This window comes from Microtus ochrogaster, chromosome 2 (assembly GCF_000317375.1).
Source record: "Microtus ochrogaster isolate Prairie Vole_2 chromosome 2, MicOch1.0, whole genome shotgun sequence".
NCBI classification, from domain to species: Eukaryota; Metazoa; Chordata; class Mammalia; order Rodentia; family Cricetidae; genus Microtus; species Microtus ochrogaster.
Window position 1 is genome coordinate 15,178,773 of NC_022010.1, and position 18,539 is coordinate 15,197,311.

Below are 18,539 nucleotides of genomic sequence, written 5' to 3' on the forward strand. Positions count from 1 at the left end.
AACCCTGGCTGTCTTTGAATTGATTTTGTAGACCAGGCTAGCTTCAAATTCACAGATCCACCTACCTGCCTCTGCCTCCCGAGAGCTGGGATTAAAGGTGTGTACCACCACACTTAGTTTAATTAAAACAATTTTTAAAATTTTATCTTGCTATTTAAAAAATAGCAAGTTAAATACTCAAAACTTGGGTTGACTATTCAATAAGAGAAAAAAGATAGTTAAATTTATTCAATTTTAATTGAATAACTAGTCAGTAGGCAGTATATACATTTAAGTCTATGTCTGTTTGACCTGTTTGTGAATTCTCCATGGACAGTGCTGACACCCTGCTAGTTGGTCATGTCTGCATATTCATTATGGAAAGCTTAGGCAGTGCTCTGACCTTGTGCTAATTCTTGCTTCCTGGTGTTTGATCATTCTGAGAGGTACAGAAGAACACAGGAAAGGACTAGGTCTTACATAGATTACTTTGTTAAAGGCTCTTCTCCTTTCTAAGCATATCCTAAGTACTCTAATGCTGACCAAAATGAAATCACAAGTATAGGACAGATGCAGCTAATAAATAGCTTTATCATAAAATTTGCAGAACAGACTGTGAAAGTGTGAAATGTGTTCAGGAGTAGGTACTTAGAATGAGTGGATATTTTGACAACTTTACAAATACTTGGTTAATTGCCACCAGCCACTCTAAAATATGTGGTTACTTTCACTAGTTGAGGAAAATGAATCACTGTCTTTTCTAGACATATGTACATGATAAATATATACATGGTATGTATAGAAGTCATTTCAATTTGTTGATGGCTCAAATCACCACTTTTTAGCATCTTAATGATACATAGTTCACATACCATATAACCTCTTCCAAATTATAGTTTTAGCCTGTTCAAAGACTTGAGTGGCCATTATTAAAGTTAGATTCAGAGAAACCCATCTCCATTAGCAAATGTTCCTTGTCTTGTCACTATTCTCTAACAGCAACTTACTTAGATTTTTATGAATTTACGTTAGTCATTGCACAGCATATGTGATGCTTTGATATTGAGACACATACACACATAAATTAAAAATAAATCTTTTTTTAAAAGAAAATAAAATTTTAGAAGAGATTATGTGAACATTACAGATGTTTATGTGAACCTTTGAACAGTCTAGAACACTAGAGTCACATAAAGTTGCTTGGCAGAAAGAAAGATCTAATACTCATTCATCTTATAAATACGGAACAATTTTACATTTTTTTTAATGCCAGGAGTATATTTTTGGATGACTGGAAACAAAATGTGCATTTTTGAATGCTCATTGGTGTTTTGCCTGCATGTCTGTGTGAGGGTGCCAGATCCCCTGGAGCTGCTATGTTGGTTTTTAGAGTTGAACCTGGGTCTTCTGGAAGAGCAATAAGTGCTCTTAACTGCTGAGCCATCTCTCCAGTCCCTGATTGTATATACTCTTACAGTAAGGGATTATCAGTGGTTTTGACTTTTCTGTGTTATCTGTTAATCTTACAAATGTGAGTTAAACTATAATAGGAAAAGTTTTTGCTTTTAGAATTTGGCAGTGGATTTGGTGTATGTCTTGGGACACTGTTTTCATTACTGCTTTAAATAGATGTTGTATATCTTTTTTTTTTTTTTTTGTTTTGTTTTGTTTTTTGAGACAGGGTTTCTCTGTGGTTTTGGAGCCTGTCCTGGAACTAGCTCTTGTAGACCAGGCTGGTCTTGAACTCACAGAGATCCGCGTGCCTCTGCCTCCCGAGTGCTGGATGTTGTATATCTTGGTAACAGGGTTGATGATAGCACAGGACATAAATATGTTCCTATCCTGTAGCATTCTCTGGATTGAGCCCTATTCTAAGGTTATGCAAGTGATAAAAATGACATGATTCTAACATAAAATTGCTTTATACCTTCTGTAAGAAATAGATTTTATATTTCCTAAAATGAAGACTAACTGTTCAGCATTTTTTAGATTTAGTCAATAATAAAGTATAATTCTTAAACTTGATGGTGTTTAAAGGAAGAATTGTTTATAGTAATGAGATTTAGTAGTAGAAAGTTAACCTGGGGGGCTGGAGAGATGGCTCAGCGGTTAAGAGCATTGCCTGCTCTTCTAAAGGTCCTGAGTTCAATTCCCAGCAACCACATGTTGGTCCACAACCATCTGTATTGAGGTCTGGTGCCCTCTTCTGGCTAACTGCACACAAAATAAATAAATAAATAAATATTTTTAAAAAAAAGAAAGTTAAACTGGGGTAAGGTGGCACATACCCTTATTTAATCCCAGCACTTGGGAGGCAGGAGTTTACGGCCAGCCTGGTCTAAATAAGTGAGTTCCAGGACAGCCAGAACTATGTAGTGAGGCCCTGTCCCGACTCCCCACTCCCAAATGCACGCGCGTGCGTGCGTGCGTGCGTGCGTGCGTGCGTGTGTGTGAGAGAGAGAGAGACAGACAGACAGACAGACAGACAGACTGACTGACACTGACACTGTGAGGCAGTTTACAAGGCAAGACTGTGGAATAGGTGACCCAGGTCATTTAAGAACACCAACCCTATCTTTCTCTGCCTGAGATTGAACAGAAAATTCACCTCTACAGATTTGGGCAGTTAGATAGAGTGAGCTTATTTCTTTGAGATAGTTTCCTGTAGCCCAGGGTAGTAGTGGTCTTGCTATATCCAAGGCAGACTTTGAACTTCTTATCTTCCTACTCAGGTGCTGAAATAGAAGTATGCACTACCATTCCCATCTGAGTGTATTCTAAGGAACTTTCTAAATCTAAAATACATGTATATTGAAGAATTGTGACCATGAGACTTGGCTTTTTATTTTAGAAAGCTGTCAAAGTTGAGTGTCCTAGCTCTGTATAACAAACACCTAATGCTATACCTAATTAGCTTACCAGCCCAAAGAGCAGAGACTAAGGAATTTTTTGGCTTTGGTTTTTGTTTTAAGAATAGGTCCTGACTATGTAGTCTGGGTTGGGCTTGAACTAAAAAGATCTTCTGCCTGTTCTATCTTCCTGCATGCTAGAATTACATATGTGTATGATTCTGCCAAATTGGCAGGCATTTTTCTTTTGGTATAAAACCAGGCAGTATCAGTATTTTGGGCTTTGTCACGCACAGCAAAATCTTTCATTCTTTTTTTAAAGCAGTCATTTAAAAAGTGTAAAAATACTATGGAGGCTCAGCTATGTAATCTAGGCACTTAGAAGTTTATCACTAGTTTATTTGTGTGTGTGTTTTGTTGTTTGTCTTGTTTGTTCTTCCAGAGTATTTCTATAGAGCCCTGGCTGTCCTGGAACTCTATATAGACCATGATGGCCTGTGAACTCAAAGAACCCCTGCCTCTACCTTCCAAGAGCTGGGATTAAGGACAAGCACCACTATGTCCCTCCTGTTGTTTATTTTACATTATGGTGTTCTGTCTGCATATAGGTACCTGCATAAGCCAGAAGAAGTCTTAAATACAAAAACAAAAGCTGTTTATATGGGCAGTTTGATTATTTAGTTTGAAATGGAGCTGGATAGTTGCTGCATTTTTAAAAGTTCCTAGAAGCCTATGATGCTATTTGGTTTTTAAAATTGTATGGGGGCTGGAGAGGTGGCAGTTAAGAATGACTACTGCTCATGCAGAACACTAGAGTTCCTCTCACAACTCAAGTTCAGTGGGTTCCTCTTGCCTTCGTGGATACCTGCATGTACATAATGCATATAAATTTAGACACACGTGGGAACACAAATTTAGAAAAACAAAAGTATATTTCTTAAGGATAAACTCTCAGTGTTTAACCTTGATTGGCCTAGAACACACAGATCACCTGCCTCTTCCAGAGTGCTGGGATTAAAGGTGTGTACCACCATGCAGATTAAATTAAAACTTGAAGTATGCTTAAAATAGTAATTACTGTCTAGTTTAAGCAGTTTACAGAGATTAGGCTTTTATATGTTCATAAAATGTCAAACTAGGTTGGGAGATGTGCAGAAACAGTGAGGACAGAAGTGCAGGTCTCCTGTACCCACACAGAAAGGCGGTACATGGACACTCACCTCTAATCCCATCACCTCGGGAGGAAGACAAAGGAATCCTTGTGTCAAGTTGGCTAGCTACACTAGTTGAGGTGAGCTCTGGGTTCAGCACGGGATTCTCTCTCAGTTAGTATAGTGTAGAATAGTTGAGGAGACACCTCATGGGTACAACAGGCCTCTACACACACAAACATACATACACAGTTCTCTAAAATTTTTAAAAAGTCAAACATATTAAGGAAAAAGAAGCAAGAGATATGACCAAATAAAGAGTTGTATTTGTTCAGCTTTTCCCCTTCTGTGAAGGTGTTTCACGGGGAGGGATGTGAGAGATAAGGGCTGGCATCTATATTCAGATATCCCTAGAAATAATAATTTTGGCCGTTCCTGAAAATCAAGTCAAATTCTTCATGTTAACTTGTATATTAAGCAAGAACTAGAGATTAGTTCAACGGTTAGGAGTGGATACTAGTCTTGCAAAAGACCCAAGTTCATTCCCAATACCTAGGTTGGGCACCTCACAACTGCTTGTAAGTAACTTCTCCGGGGAGACCCCATATCTCTGGCCTCAGTCACCTGTACTCAACATATACATACATACATACGTACGTACGTACAGTTAAAAACAAAAATCTTACTTAAAAAAAAGCCACAAAAACAGAGGGACTCCGGGTTTCTTAAGAGCATTGGCTACGCTTACAGAGGACCTGGGTTCACTTCCCAGCAAGTACACAATGGCCCCGCAAAGTCGGTAACACCAGTTCCAGGGGATCTGACATCCTCTTGGCCTCTGCAGACAACAGTCACACATGAGGTTCACATACATGCAAAAACACCTGTACACACAAAAATAAATGCCAATCTCTTAAAAGAGCGAAATATTTCTTCACATTGAGTGTAGATGTAATAATGAGTTATGCAGGGCTTTGATATCAGGACCCGTTAGCACTCTGAGGATTACTCATAAGACACTGAGAGGTGAGTACTCCGGGAGGTCTCCCCCACCTTCAGACCATGACAGACCAGTTGATCTTGAAGCTTGACCTGGTTACATAGGGCTGGCGTTTCCTGATTTCCTGTAATCACTCCTCCCCATTGCATGACTCAGTAGTAGTCACGGTGTCAGTCTTCCCATTCTTGTCACTGAGATTAAGAGACGAGAGAGACCACTGGAAGAGGCTCGCTTTTCTTAAGATACTGTGACTTTTGTAAAATACAGTGTTCAGCTTTGCTTGTGCTGGAACATTTAGAAAATTGTGATTTGGGGAAAATGGCAGGGATATAAATGAGAGTAAAATGATAATCCCTGTTTCCATGATTTTGCCTTCCAGAAGTTAAAGGTATTTATAGATGTATTTTACTCTGTAACATTATAGTAGAAAAACTAAAAACACTGACATTAAGGGGCAGAAAAATGGAGACTGGCTCAGTCTCTTTATGGCTGTGAAGTACTATGACCTTGAAAAGCACCTCATTTATAAACAGGGAGTGAAGATAATAGCTTGTTCCTTGTGAAGAGTTACAGAGGGTGACCTGTAGAGTCCTTGCAACAGTGCCTGGTGTAAAAAAAGCCTTCTTGGGTAGGAAAGATGACTCAGCAGATAAAAGACCTTGCTGCCAACTCTGACACCTGAGTTCAGTTCCTAGGACCACAATGTGAAAGGAGAGACCCCTACAATTCCAGGACAGGCTCCAAAGCTACAGAGAAACCCTGTCCTCAAACTCAGAGATCTACCTGTCACAGCTCTTGAGTGCTGGGATTACAGGCCTGCACCACCACGCCTAGGGAAAATAAAAAATTTTTTTTTTTTCACTCACGTGCACACATATTTAAAAAAAACTTTTCTCTTGCATATATTGGTATTTACATTTAACTTGAATAGAAAAAGGTGTTTTAATTAAGTAGCATAACTTAAATATTCCTTATAAGGTAAAACTTGCAGTTAGTTGTAAGATATGGCAAGTAATAATTTTTCTTAACTCACTCATAAAATGTATTTTTGGTAGCCTAACTTTTAAATTGTATTTCTGTTCAGAGTGAAAATCATTATTGTGGTGGAAAGGAAAGAGCTAAGAACTGAAGACGCCCAGAACTACATGTGAACAAGTGTCAGGTGTTAGGCAAAGAGAAAGTGGTTAATAACAGATTCTTCCTGCCTCAACCCAAAGAAACAGAAAAAAAATATGCAAAGGAAAAAGTTGTAGAGCACTCCCTTGGCAAAAATAAGAACTTTCCACTACCACTTGCCCTTGGGCGCTGACGAGCCCATCAGGAAATAGGACTGGGTGTGAGCAGCAGTGCCCTTGCCTGCTTCCCAGGCACAGCCCTGCCTGACACCCATAGATGCCTGTGGTATGAAGGAAATTGTCATTATGCCTTTGAAAAATTCTAGACGGGTCTTTACGCTCATTATTTATTTATTTATTTATTTATTTATTTATAGCTCCTTAATAGATCTGCTTTTTGATGTGCCCATCAAACAGATTGTTAGGAAAAGAAGTGAAGCAGTCAGTCATAGCAAGTTAAAGGAGGTCTTTCATTAATTGAGCTTCCTGAAGCAAAACTCCTTTTACTTCCTGGCCTTTAGTTTCTGTCTGTAAAACAAGGACATTGGTTAACTTAAGATGATTTAAAGGTTCTTCTAAGAGAAGGCTACAACATGCTGGGTTATAAAAGCTAACTTGGGTATGCTTCCTTCGTGGCTTTCTAGAAAGAGGTGATCTTGTAATGGGAGCAGAATCATAGAACTTTAAGATAGCCACTTCCTTAAGTGCTAAACAGTTAGGCTTTCATTCTGGAGCTAGTATTTCTGATATGCAAGAAATGTAATAGAGGCTGTCCTAAACATGCCCTTTGTAGAATCTGTGAACTATGATTATGAGTAGATTCCTAATAGTTTCTTAAAATGTACTGTACTTATTTACATTGTGTGTATGTGTGTGTGTGTGTGTGTGTTCATACTCAAAGGTTAGAAACAAGTTAAAGGAATTCATTGTTTCCTACAGTGTGGGTCCTGGGGATTGGACTTTGTCAGGCTTGGTGGCAAGTGTGTTCAGCTACTGAGTCATCTTGGTAACCTGCCGTGTATTAACTTTTTACACTTGATCCTAGCCAAAAAGACTGAGAAATGAAGTAAGAAATAAGTAAATGAGAAAACTGAAAGAATAGTCAGCCTCAAAACAAGAGTGGGCTTTATTGGTCAAGAGATTGGTACCCCCAAACCTTAGAGTGAAGGAGTAGGGTCTGAGAATCAGATTTTGTTGTTTTCCACAAGACAGATTCTCTTTGTAGTCCTGGCGTGGCTGTCCTGGAACTTACCCTGCAGACCAGGCTGGTCTGGAACTCAAGAGAAATCTGCCTGCCTCTGCTTCATTAAAGGTGTGTGCCACCATTCCTGACACCAGATGTTCCCTGTAGCTTTGGAGCCTGTCCTGGAACTCACTCTATAGACCAGGCTGATCTCAAACTCAGAAATCCACCTGCCTCTGCCTTCCAATTGTTGGTATTAAAGGTGTGCGCCACCACTGCCCAATTCTGGTGTATGCTTTTAAACTATTGACAGTTCCTTATGAATCAAATCACTGTCATCACTTAATCCACCACACAACAATACTCCTTTCCTAGTGTGGTGCACACTTTTAATTCCAGCATTTGAGAGGCGAAGCCAGGCAGATTTTTGTGAGTTCAAAGACAGCCTGGTCTGCATAGTGATACATAGGATAGCTAGGGCTCATAGAGACCTTGTTTCAAAAACAGCAACAGTGTTCCTCTTAGAGTTACTTCAGACCCCAAAACTTTGAACAATATTCCTTGCCAGCAGGAAGTAGCCAGACAGAAAACAATACCCTATATCCTTTATATATAAGGGATCTGGGACTAAAGGAAGCCCCTTACCCAAAAACCAGGTCTATAAAACCAGCCCAAGGGTTCAAAATTCCACTGTCCATGGAATTCCAGAAAGTAGCCAACCAATCCCCATCGTACACTCTGGAGTCTAGAGTCCAAAACCAGCCAATATGACTTATTGCCCACCCAGCAGCTTACAAAACAGAACAGTTTCTTGGCTTGGTGAAGCCAGCCCCCACACTCCACACTACAAAAACTAATTCTTGTTGGGCAGCAATGGTGTGTGCCTTTAATTAATCCAAGCACTTGGGAGGCAGAGGCAGGTGGATCTCTGTGAGTTTGAGGACAGCCTGGTCTACAGAGCGAGTTCCCTACTACATAGGCCCTGTCTCAAGGAGAGAGTGTGACTATCTAGAAGCTTTTAAGAGGAGTCAGTTCAGATGGACAGGTGGCTCAGAGGTTAAGAGCGCCGACTGCTACACCTGAGGTCTGAGTTAGATTCCCGTCCATAGCGCCGATGAGTAAATCGCTGCTATAAATAGTCGGAAAAAAAAAAGAGGAGTCAGTTCATGTCAGCATCTAATTAACAGTTTGAAAGAGAACAATCTATTGGATCCTTTCTTATAGCACTGTCCAGCAGTGTCCCAAAGGCATCTTTTGGGTATTCTGAATAATTTTTCCAAACCTGTAAGTTGGAGGAGGGTATCAGGTTGCCTCCTGTAAATTAGGGAACATGGGTGGTTAGGCATATTGGTACTCTCTGTCTCTATCTTTCCCTCCCTCCCTCTCTCTCTGTGCGTGCAACTTTAGAAAACCAAGAAGTGAGAAAAAAAATGTAGAAATAATTCGGTTAAATATAATGTCTGAGGACTAGTCACTAAACATACTTACTGTTTCATTCCCAGGGCTGTTTAAGACCATAGAGGTGGCCAAAATTAATCTTTTTTTTTACTGTCAAGGCCAGTTGAAAATGTAGTCCTTGGAATTATTTGGGCCTCAGGAACTTCTGGCTCCTTCAGTCTTTTACCAGGCTGTCCATCTCTGAGAAAAAGTCAAAAGTGTTGGTCGACAACTGTTTCCAGTTGTTGCATAAAGAAGAGTGTAGATTTTCCTGTTGTTGGCCCTCTCTTTTTGTAGGCTGGACATTGATTAGAATTCACCACATGAGGTCTCCCTGAACGCAACAATAGGAGACTTCATATGATTACAGAATATTTCAAGGGATGCTCCACAGTGCCCTGGGAACTAATTGACTTTGGAGAGCAAGGATGAAAAAACCCTTTTCATTCATCTGACCACATTAGTATAGACCTCCAAAGAGGATTGTTGAACATCCAGAAGGTCAGTTATGCCAGTCTGCTACTAAAACCAGACACTAAACTTATTAGACATTTTAGAGAGTTCCTATGAGTGTTGATCTTTGACCTTAGAAACTTTGATACCATCCATAGTATACCATCATCTCAGTCTCATCCTTATGTACCTTAAATAACTTCTCAGAGCTTCATAACTTGTATAAGCTTTCTAGTCTTCTCTTCCATTCTGGAAACATCCAGCTAAGCTATGTACTGGGGTGACTGCTAAGTGATACCTATTCCAGCAACAAACCGAAGTTTGATTTCATCAGAGTTCACTCTGGGTAACTGATGAATTTATTAGGCTTACTTATAGAGAATTGATAAGGGCTACCTAAGAGTTGAGTGTAGCTGACCCAAAGTAGTCACACTGAAAAGTCTTTACCCAGTATGTATCCGGGCTTTCCCATAGCCATAGAGGTCTCCCTTTCTCTGTCTTACCCAACCTAGTATCCTAGATCCTCTGTAAGATCTTGAGGCCTCATGTAATTGAGGTCTAATTATAAAATCTTCTGGGATGGCCGGGCGGTGGTGGCGCATGCCTTTAATCCCAGCACTCGGGAGGCAGAGGCAGGCGGATCTTTGTGAGTTCGAGACCAGTCTGGTCTACAGAGCTAGTTCCAGGACAGGCTCCAAAACCACAGAGAAACCCTGTCTCGAAAAACCAAAAAAAAAAAAAAAAAAAATCAGTTTGCCTTAACCTTATCTGTAGGACAGGTAAAGGTGAGAATCACCCTAATGGTTTAGGATTGCATTGTTTGACAGTAATGCAAATCAAAGTAACCTCATCACATGAAGAGGGTAGTAGGTGCTCAGTGCATCCCAAATAGTACCTGAAGGGGGGGTGGTACCTAATAAGAAAGTACCCTTGGCCTAAGAGATGTTCTCGAAGTACCCTGCAGGTTGAGGGGTGGGCCTAAGGAGGATACACAGTGCTGGGTGTTGGTGGCACCTTTAATCCCAGCACTTGGGAGCTAGAGGCAGGCAGATTTCTGTGAGTTCCAGGACAGCCAGGATTACACAGAGAAACCCTGTCTCAAACAAAAAGAGTTAAAGGTGTGTACCATCATATTTAGTTTGGTTGTGATATGTATGTAATAAGTGTGCATGTGGTGGCTCAGTATGCTACAGAGTATGGAAGGTCATTCTCTCTTTCTACCATGAAATCCAGGGATTAAACTCAGGTACTCAGGCTTGCTCAGAGAGCCTTAAGCAGTAAACTGTCTTGCCAGCATTAGACAAAATAATTATCTGTATGGGTGTTTGAGTTCTCCCTCCAACTCCCCAGGGAGTAAATACAATTGTGTCCTCCACCAGTTATAGCGCAGAAGCATGACAGCAGTCGTAGATTGCAAGCACCTCTGTGCCACATTGGACAGAATCCTGTCTGAAGCTCCCGTAGGGTCATTATTACATAATAATCTCAAATAGCAAAGGAGCATTTGAAATTTTCCATTTAGAGTTAACAATGCTTCCCCTTGACCTTGTATTCGTTTCACAATGTTGAAAAGCACAGGGAATCAGATTAATTTATAGCATGCAGAAATAGTATAGTTAAGACAGTGCAGTGTGCTGGACTGTCACAAGTTCAATGCTAGCGAAAACCTTTTTTAAAAAATCTGGCAGTCCACAATCCCATCCCACTCTCAACTACCCTCTGGTCTCGAACTCCCAGCAATCCGCCTGCCTCTGCCTCCCGAGTGCTGGGATTAAAGGTGCACGCTTAAGAGGCAGAGGCAGGCAGATCTCTGTGAGTTCTAGTCCAGCCTGGTCTACAGGAGCTAGTTCCAGGACAAGCTCCAAGGCTACAAAAAAAAAAAAAACTTGTCTTGAAAAAAACAAAACAAAACAAAAAAAGCCTGTGCCACCATCGCCCAGCTTTTGTGGGATTTTTAAATTTCATTTTGTTTTCTTTAGGTATTTTTTTTTATCTTATTCTTTTGCTTGCTTTTGTTTTTATTTTGTGAGGGGGTTTATTTTTGTTTTTTGAGAAACAAAAGTTGGGTGGGTAAGGAGCTGAGGAGGATCTGGGAGAAGAAAGCATCATCAAAATGTGTGAAAAAAATATTTAATCAAAAACAAAACAAAATTAGGACCACCAAGAACTCTACTGCCAGTCCTAATGACCTACCTGAATTCAATACCTGGGACCCACATGATAGGAGACAACAGACTTCCCAATAGATAACCTCTGACCTCATTCACGCTGGTGTGTCCACACATACACAAATAAGTAAAAATAGAATAAAAATGTTTAAATCTAAAACAATAGTGCAGTTAAATTTTTATTAGTTTTATTTTATTTATTTATTTATTTATTTATTTTTGAGACAGGGTTTCACTACTTAGCTCTAGCCTAACTGAAAATCAGTGGTCTTGTTTCTGCCTCCAGAGTGATTTGGATATATTCCCTTGGGTATACTGTTAACAGTTAAAGTGGAAGGTTCATTTTATTCAGTTGGAATATTGCTGTTGGTTGCATAAGCATTTCCAGCAGGAATTCTACCTTCACGTGTGTGTCCCTTTAGTCGAATGCAAAGATGATCTTTGTCCCTAAAGATTTTGGACCTTCTACCTCTTTCTGTGTCACTCTCTTTCTTAGGTGTAAGCTCGTTTTGTGCACTAAAGCAGTGGTTCTCAACCTGTGGATCAAAACCCCTCCATAGGGGATATCAGATATCTTGCTTATCGGATATTTACATTTTGATTCATAGTAAAATTACAGCTAGGAAGTAGCAATGAAACTAATTTTATGGTTGGGGTACTACAAAATGAGGAGGTCTATTAAAGGGTCATAATATTAGGGAGGTTGAGGACCACTGTACTAAACTGTTCTTGTTGTTGCTGTGGTTGTTTTGTTTTAAAGTTAGAGGGCCCAGAGATGGTATGCATGCCTTTAATTCCAGCCCTTTCTTGGGAGGCAGAGGCAGGTGGTTCTCTGTGAGTTCAAGGCCAGCATGGTCTACAGAGTAAGTTCCAGGACAGGCTCCAAAGCTATACAGAGAAAATCCTGTTTCGAAAAACCAAACCAATAAAAAAGAGTAAACTATATTCGCTTTGAGTAAAACTCTGAAAAATAGAGAAGTGAACTAAATTGAAGGATTAAGTACAGGGTTTACTTCTTGGGGTAGGATGGTTAGTTTGCCATTTTCTTTTTCAAACCACTTTGGTTGCCGTTCAGAACATCATGATTTCACACCTTGAGGCTGGAGGCAGTCCCAGGCGCTGGTGAGCAAGCTGTTGGTGAGCACACTCAGTTCCCATCCTCTTTAAAGGTCTAGTTCTCATGCAGATGTGCATTTTTTGGACAGTATTTGAAGACTATGGTGTTCTCAGGAAGTGTATTTACTTTTCTTTTGTCTGTTATTGGGTTATATCGTTTTGCATTTTACACACCAAGGGCTTGAGGGCTCATCCTAGAACCCTTTAGGGCTATTAAAGGAGCTTTACCCAGGAAAGAAAACTGTTGACTAAAGGACCTTCAGGTTATGAAAGAGATTTTTTTTTCACTTATTTGATCATTTAAAAGGTTCCAACGATTATAAGGTAAAATGTCTCTCCCCACTGACCTGGAAAGCTGTTGTTGATCATTTGTTAAACCTCATACCACTATCAGGTCTGTGTATGTGGTTGATACCATGTGACATCCCATGTAATACACAGGTATCTTTGGAAATCTCACCGTAGTATAAAGTTATCACAGCTTTCTTTGTTTGCAAAATGTTTGAGCAAAGTCATAAAAATAAACTCTGTGAAGTCTATAAAATAAGAATTTGTGGATCAGAGCATTGTATGCTGCAGCTTCTAGACAATAGAAGTCCTGTCTAGCCAGGCAGTGGTGGCGCACGCCTTTAATCCCAGCACTCAGGAGGCAGAGGCAGGCGGATCTCTGGGAGTTTGAGGCCAGCCTGGTCTACAAGAGCTAGTTCCAGGACAGGCACCAAAGCTACAGAGAACCCTATCTCGAAAAACCAAAAATATTGCAGAGAATATTGGCTAACATTTTATGCATCTTGTTCTTTTCTTCCATTGTGGGGATCCCAGGAAGCAAACTCAGGTCCCCCAGGTTTGACTTCACACTGAACAATCTCACAGACCCACTTCTTGTTTTTTACTTAGTTTTTAAGGTTTATGTTGTTACTGTGTGTCTGTGTGAAGAGGGACAACTTTGTGGAGTTGATTTTTTTTCATTTTTCATAGGTTCTGAGAACTAAACTTAGGTTTCTAGGCTTGCATGGCAAGCTTTAACAACCTGGCTCTCCTTTTGGGGGGAGAGGGAGTTCGAGACAGGGTTTCTCTGTAACTTTGGAGTCTTTTCTAGAATTCGCTCTGTAAACCAAGTCCTCCAACTCACAAGCGTTTGGGAGGCAGAGGCAGGCAGATCTCTGTGAGTTTAAGGCCAGCCTGGTCTACAGAACTAGTTCCAGGACAGGCTCCAACGCTACAGAAAAACCCTGTCTCGAAAAATAAATAAAAAGGTATACTTTTTCCATTGTATGCAAGGTATTTGTTTTTAAAAATTGTTTGATTTGGAAGCAATTTCATCTTTTCATAATTGCAAAAGTTATTTACGTTAGCTGCCTTTTTCCTTTTTAAAACCTGTTAGTTGGTGATAAAGTTCCTGCTGATATAAGATTAACATCCATCAAGTCTACAACTCTAAGAGTCGACCAGTCAATTCTCACAGGTAAGTAGTACATGTTGGAAAATGAAGTTTTGAAGCCAGTTATCTCCCAACTATATATAGACAGTACCTACTGTATGGCACCCTACCATAACCCTCTCTAGATAATTTCTTAAAGAAGTTTTAAAATTAGTTTTGGGCTGGAGCAATGCCTTAATAATTAAGGCACTTGCCGTTCACACAAGTTTCCCCTGAACCCACGTGGTGGCATGCAACTGTCCATGTCCTGCTTCAACTTCCTATGTGTTGGGATTATAGTTGTGTGCCACCACAACTGCCCACATTGGCAGTGGTTAAAAAGTGGGAATGTGTTGGTGTGGGTAAGGGTTACCAAAATTGGGTATGCTTCAAACAGCTGACCATCCTGTCTCATAACCTGCTTAGGTGAATCTGTTTCCGTCATCAAGCACACTGATCCTGTCCCTGACCCACGAGCTGTCAATCAAGATAAAAAGAACATGCTCTTTTCTGTGAGTGTTATCAGATGTTGGCGGTAGGGATGCTGGGAGTTGAACCCAGGGTCTCACACTTGATAGGTCCTAGTTTGTCTAAACTTTAACCAAGCTTCCCAGTCTAAGAATGGTTTTTTTTGTTTTTTTTTTTTTTTTTTGTTGTTGTTGTTGTTGTTGGGAGACAGTCCTTGTCTTAGTTAGGGTTTCTGTTGCTGTGAAGGCATGATTAAGGCAACTCTTATAGGAAAACATTTAGTTGGGGCTGGCTACAGTTCAGAGGTTTAGTCTATTATCAGCATGGAGGGACGTGGAGGCAGACATGGTGCTGGAGAAGGAGTTCTGCATCTGGATCCACAGGCAGCAGGAATAGACAGTGAGCTACTAGGTCTGGTCTAAGCTTCTGAAACCTCAATGCCATGCCTCCAATAATTGCCACTCCCTGGATCTATGGGGGCCATTTTTATTCAGATCACCATAGTCCCAGCGTGACCATCTTCAGTGGTCAGACTTCAGACGATAATTGGTTATTCCAAAAGATATTATTCTTTACTGTGTGTCTCAGCTGTCAAGATCTAAGATAGCTGGGGATGAAGCAGTGACACTCAGTGTGCTGAGGGCCCTACCTGGTTCAGTCTTTAGCAGTAAAGCAAAGAAACAAGAATAGAGACCATGTACGATAGTGATACGTGTGACTTAAGTGGCTTTGTTTTGGTTGCTAGCTAATGAAAAGACTAGGATAGAAATGTTTAGACTCTGTAACAGCTGAAAAGGTAGCCTTTTCAAGGAAAGTCTTCAAGCCTAGAAAGGATCCTTTCAAGTTTGTGGACATTGCTGCTATGCCTGTGATAAAAAGTATGTATTTGGAAAGAGCAAACGTGGCACACCATTTGGTGAGCCTAGGTGAAAAATAAATACTTGTTTTTTGTTGTTGTTGTTGTAAGTACTGCAGAAATGCCTATATTTTTATTTAGAATCTAGTATTTCAAGGGATGGACTTCCCTACTGACAGCAGGTACAGTGCAGTGAGAAGGCTGTAGCTGTGTCTCCAGCAGTCAGTCCCACATGATTTCACCTGACGCTGGTGCTGCCTGGGGTGGAGATTCTGAAACAGCCCACGGGGCTGACTGCTCATCTTAATAGATGAGGTCAACTTTGGAGCCAGAAACAAAGATAAAGAAGAATGTATAGTGCTGAGAGCTGCGTGGAGTTTGAGATTAGAGAAGTTGGAGTACTGCTAAACCCAGAGCGGGTCTGTAGACCAGGTTCCATGTTGCAGAGAGCTGTCTTGTCCCATTGGGTGAACAGGTACTATGTGGAATTCAGTCAGTATATTGGTCAGTATTTAAGTTGGTGTTGATCTTAGGACCAGTTTTCCTCTGCTTCTCCTAGGGTACAAACATCGCTGCTGGGAAAGCTATGGGAGTGGTGGTGGCAACTGGAGTTAATACTGAAATTGGCAAGATTCGAGATGAAATGGTTGCAACTGAACAAGAGAGAACACCCCTACAGCAGAAACTGGATGAGTTTGGGGAGCAGCTTTCCAAAGTTATCTCCCTCATCTGCATTGCAGTCTGGATCATAAACATTGGGCATTTCAATGACCCAGTTCATGGGGGCTCCTGGATCAGAGGTGCCATCTACTACTTTAAGATTGCAGTGGCCCTGGCTGTTGCTGCCATCCCCGAGGGTCTGCCTGCTGTCATCACCACTTGCTTGGCTCTTGGAACTCGAAGGATGGCAAAGAAAAATGCTATTGTTCGAAGTCTGCCTTCTGTGGAAACCCTTGGTTGTACTTCTGTTATCTGCTCAGACAAGACAGGCACGCTTACCACAAACCAGATGTCAGTCTGCAGGGTAAGGAAGGAGTGTCCTTTATGACTCTTGGGTGTTTGTAGGCTCCTCATTAGACAGTGTTTTTATGGTCTGTCAGCCCTGGGTGGGGAAGGAGCACCAATTCATTCTTCCCACAGCTTATTTTGCTCAAGTATTTGACTCTAAAATATTAGTCTCTTTTACTTGAGCTTTTCTGCCTTGTTCTAAAGCAAGACTGTGTAATGCAAAAAGTAACCATAGTCTTTAGCCTAAGTCTTTTACTGACTTCTGAATCCCTGTATCTTTCCTTGGGTTGTCTTAGACTGCATCACTGATAGTTATGTTGAAAGTCATCTGAGCAATTAAGAGTAGTGCTTGGCGAGCATCATTGAAACTGCCATTTTAAATGACGGGGTTTTCACTGTAGACAAGGAGTGGTTGTGTATATATATCTTCTAAGGAATTGTATTCTGTATTTCTTTATAGATGTTCATTCTGGACAAAGTCGAAGGAGACACTTGTTCCCTTAATGAGTTTACCATAACTGGATCAACATATGCACCGATTGGTGAAGTGTGAGTAACCATTGTCCTGCAGACTCCACTGTGTCACTGTAGTCATTGGTTGTTTAGATCCATCACAAAGGATGGGTCTAGAAAATCTCGATGTTGGCGGGCCTGTGACTTAGTGGTAGAGCTAAAGTATGCCTAGTATACCTGGAGCCTTGCTTTGATCCTTTGGAGCATGGTGATGAACAGGAGATAACAGCCAGCCTGGGCTACATGCACACAAAAGGAACTATAGCTAAGATGGCTGACTGTGGCTCAGATTTTTATGAACAGGGTACCTTTTGAAGCCTGTTTTCTGGTGAGGGCCCTATTTTGTTCTTCACTTACCCATGGTGGAGTTTCAGTAAGAATTTCTGGTCTCACTGGATTTCAAAAGAACTGTCACTCAAATTCTTTTGAATCTCTCCCAACCTGCTCTCCCTCAAACTTACATACTCCTCATCATTGGGAAGCTGGGTCAGATGCTTGTCATCCCATCAATTTTGGGTTCAGGCAGGTGAAACAGAAAGTCTATCCTGGAACATGAAGGTGAGATCTTGTTTCAAATGGGAGGCAGAGTATAAAAGCCTGTAGGTGTGACAGTGGGGATTCCATCTCAGGAACCAATATGGAGGAAGGAGAAAATCTTCCACTATTTGTCCTCTTACCTTCTCTACGCGCACGCGCACACACACACACAGCCCCACACACAAAGAAGTGCTTTGGGTTTTTTGTTATCTTAAGTTAAAGCAAGCTGTGATCCAGAAATGTTTTCTTTTTTGATAGGCATAAAGATGATAAGCCAGTGAAATGCCATCAGTATGACGGGCTTGTAGAGTTAGCAACTATCTGTGCTCTGTGTAATGATTCTGCTTTGGATTATAATGAGGTAAGTGGGAAAGCGGCCTATCCCTAGCTCAAGAGAAGGGTGAGTGGAATAAAAAAGGCCATCTTCCTTCCTCCCTTTGAAAAACAAGTTTCTGATTTTATTTTCCATTTCTATTTAGTGTGGCCTAGCTGAAAAAAAATCCCAGTGCCTTTCCTAGATCTGAGGCTGGGCACTGCAGTTATTTTATAAGATCAATAGTTGTCATGATGGTCTGACCACAGATGCACCCTTACTTTAAAGGACCAGAGCTCAGAAGTCTTTCTAACAGTGGGGGTAATGATTGTACTTTAAATAGGGATTACCATACAATCTTGAGGACAGCGTGAAGCTTATGGGGATATTTTGGTGGTGAAAGAATTGTAACCAAGAGAAAAATAATGGGGTTAATCATTTGCTTTCTTTCTCAAAGGTTAGGCCTTCCCTATCAGGGGATATGAACTCATCAGACAATGGCCTGAAATCTGAAATGAACTAATACTTTAAATGAGAAAGCACATGGTAGTGTCTCATGGTTGTACCTTGAGTGTCTTTTCCCACATGGAACAGGCTGTCCTACTGACAGTGACTTCTTTCAACACTGTAGGCAAAGGGTGTGTATGAGAAAGTTGGAGAAGCTACAGAGACTGCTCTCACTTGCCTGGTAGAGAAAATGAATGTATTTGATACCGAACTGAAGGGACTCTCTAAAATAGAGCGTGCAAATGCCTGCAACTCGGTAAGTATTTGAGCTTGGTGTACTGTTTATTACTCAGCCTTACCATATACATTCACTCTTTTTTCCTTTCCTGCCTCCTTGACCTCTGTGCTTCCGTTTATACCTTTGCTTTTCCCTATTTTTTTCCTGACAGTTATAGTCAGGTAAAGTACTCTCAAGCATATAATCCTAGCACTTAGGAAACTGAGTCCAGGAGGATTGCCATAGATT

General features: G+C 40.8%; 1 protein-coding gene across 1 annotated transcript in view; it reads left to right on the forward strand.

Moving 5' to 3' along the window:
- Atp2a2 (ATPase sarcoplasmic/endoplasmic reticulum Ca2+ transporting 2) overlaps nt 1-18,539 on the forward strand; it is a 42,979-nt gene that overhangs the window by 14,140 nt on the left and 10,300 nt on the right. Inside the window, exons 6-11 of the mRNA XM_013349885.2 lie at nt 13,836-13,916; nt 14,298-14,383; nt 15,755-16,219; nt 16,664-16,752; nt 17,512-17,614; nt 18,198-18,329. Of these exons, the coding sequence (XP_013205339.1) occupies nt 13,836-13,916; nt 14,298-14,383; nt 15,755-16,219; nt 16,664-16,752; nt 17,512-17,614; nt 18,198-18,329 (956 nt within the window). The remainder of the gene's footprint in view (nt 1-13,835; nt 13,917-14,297; nt 14,384-15,754; nt 16,220-16,663; nt 16,753-17,511; nt 17,615-18,197; nt 18,330-18,539) is intronic.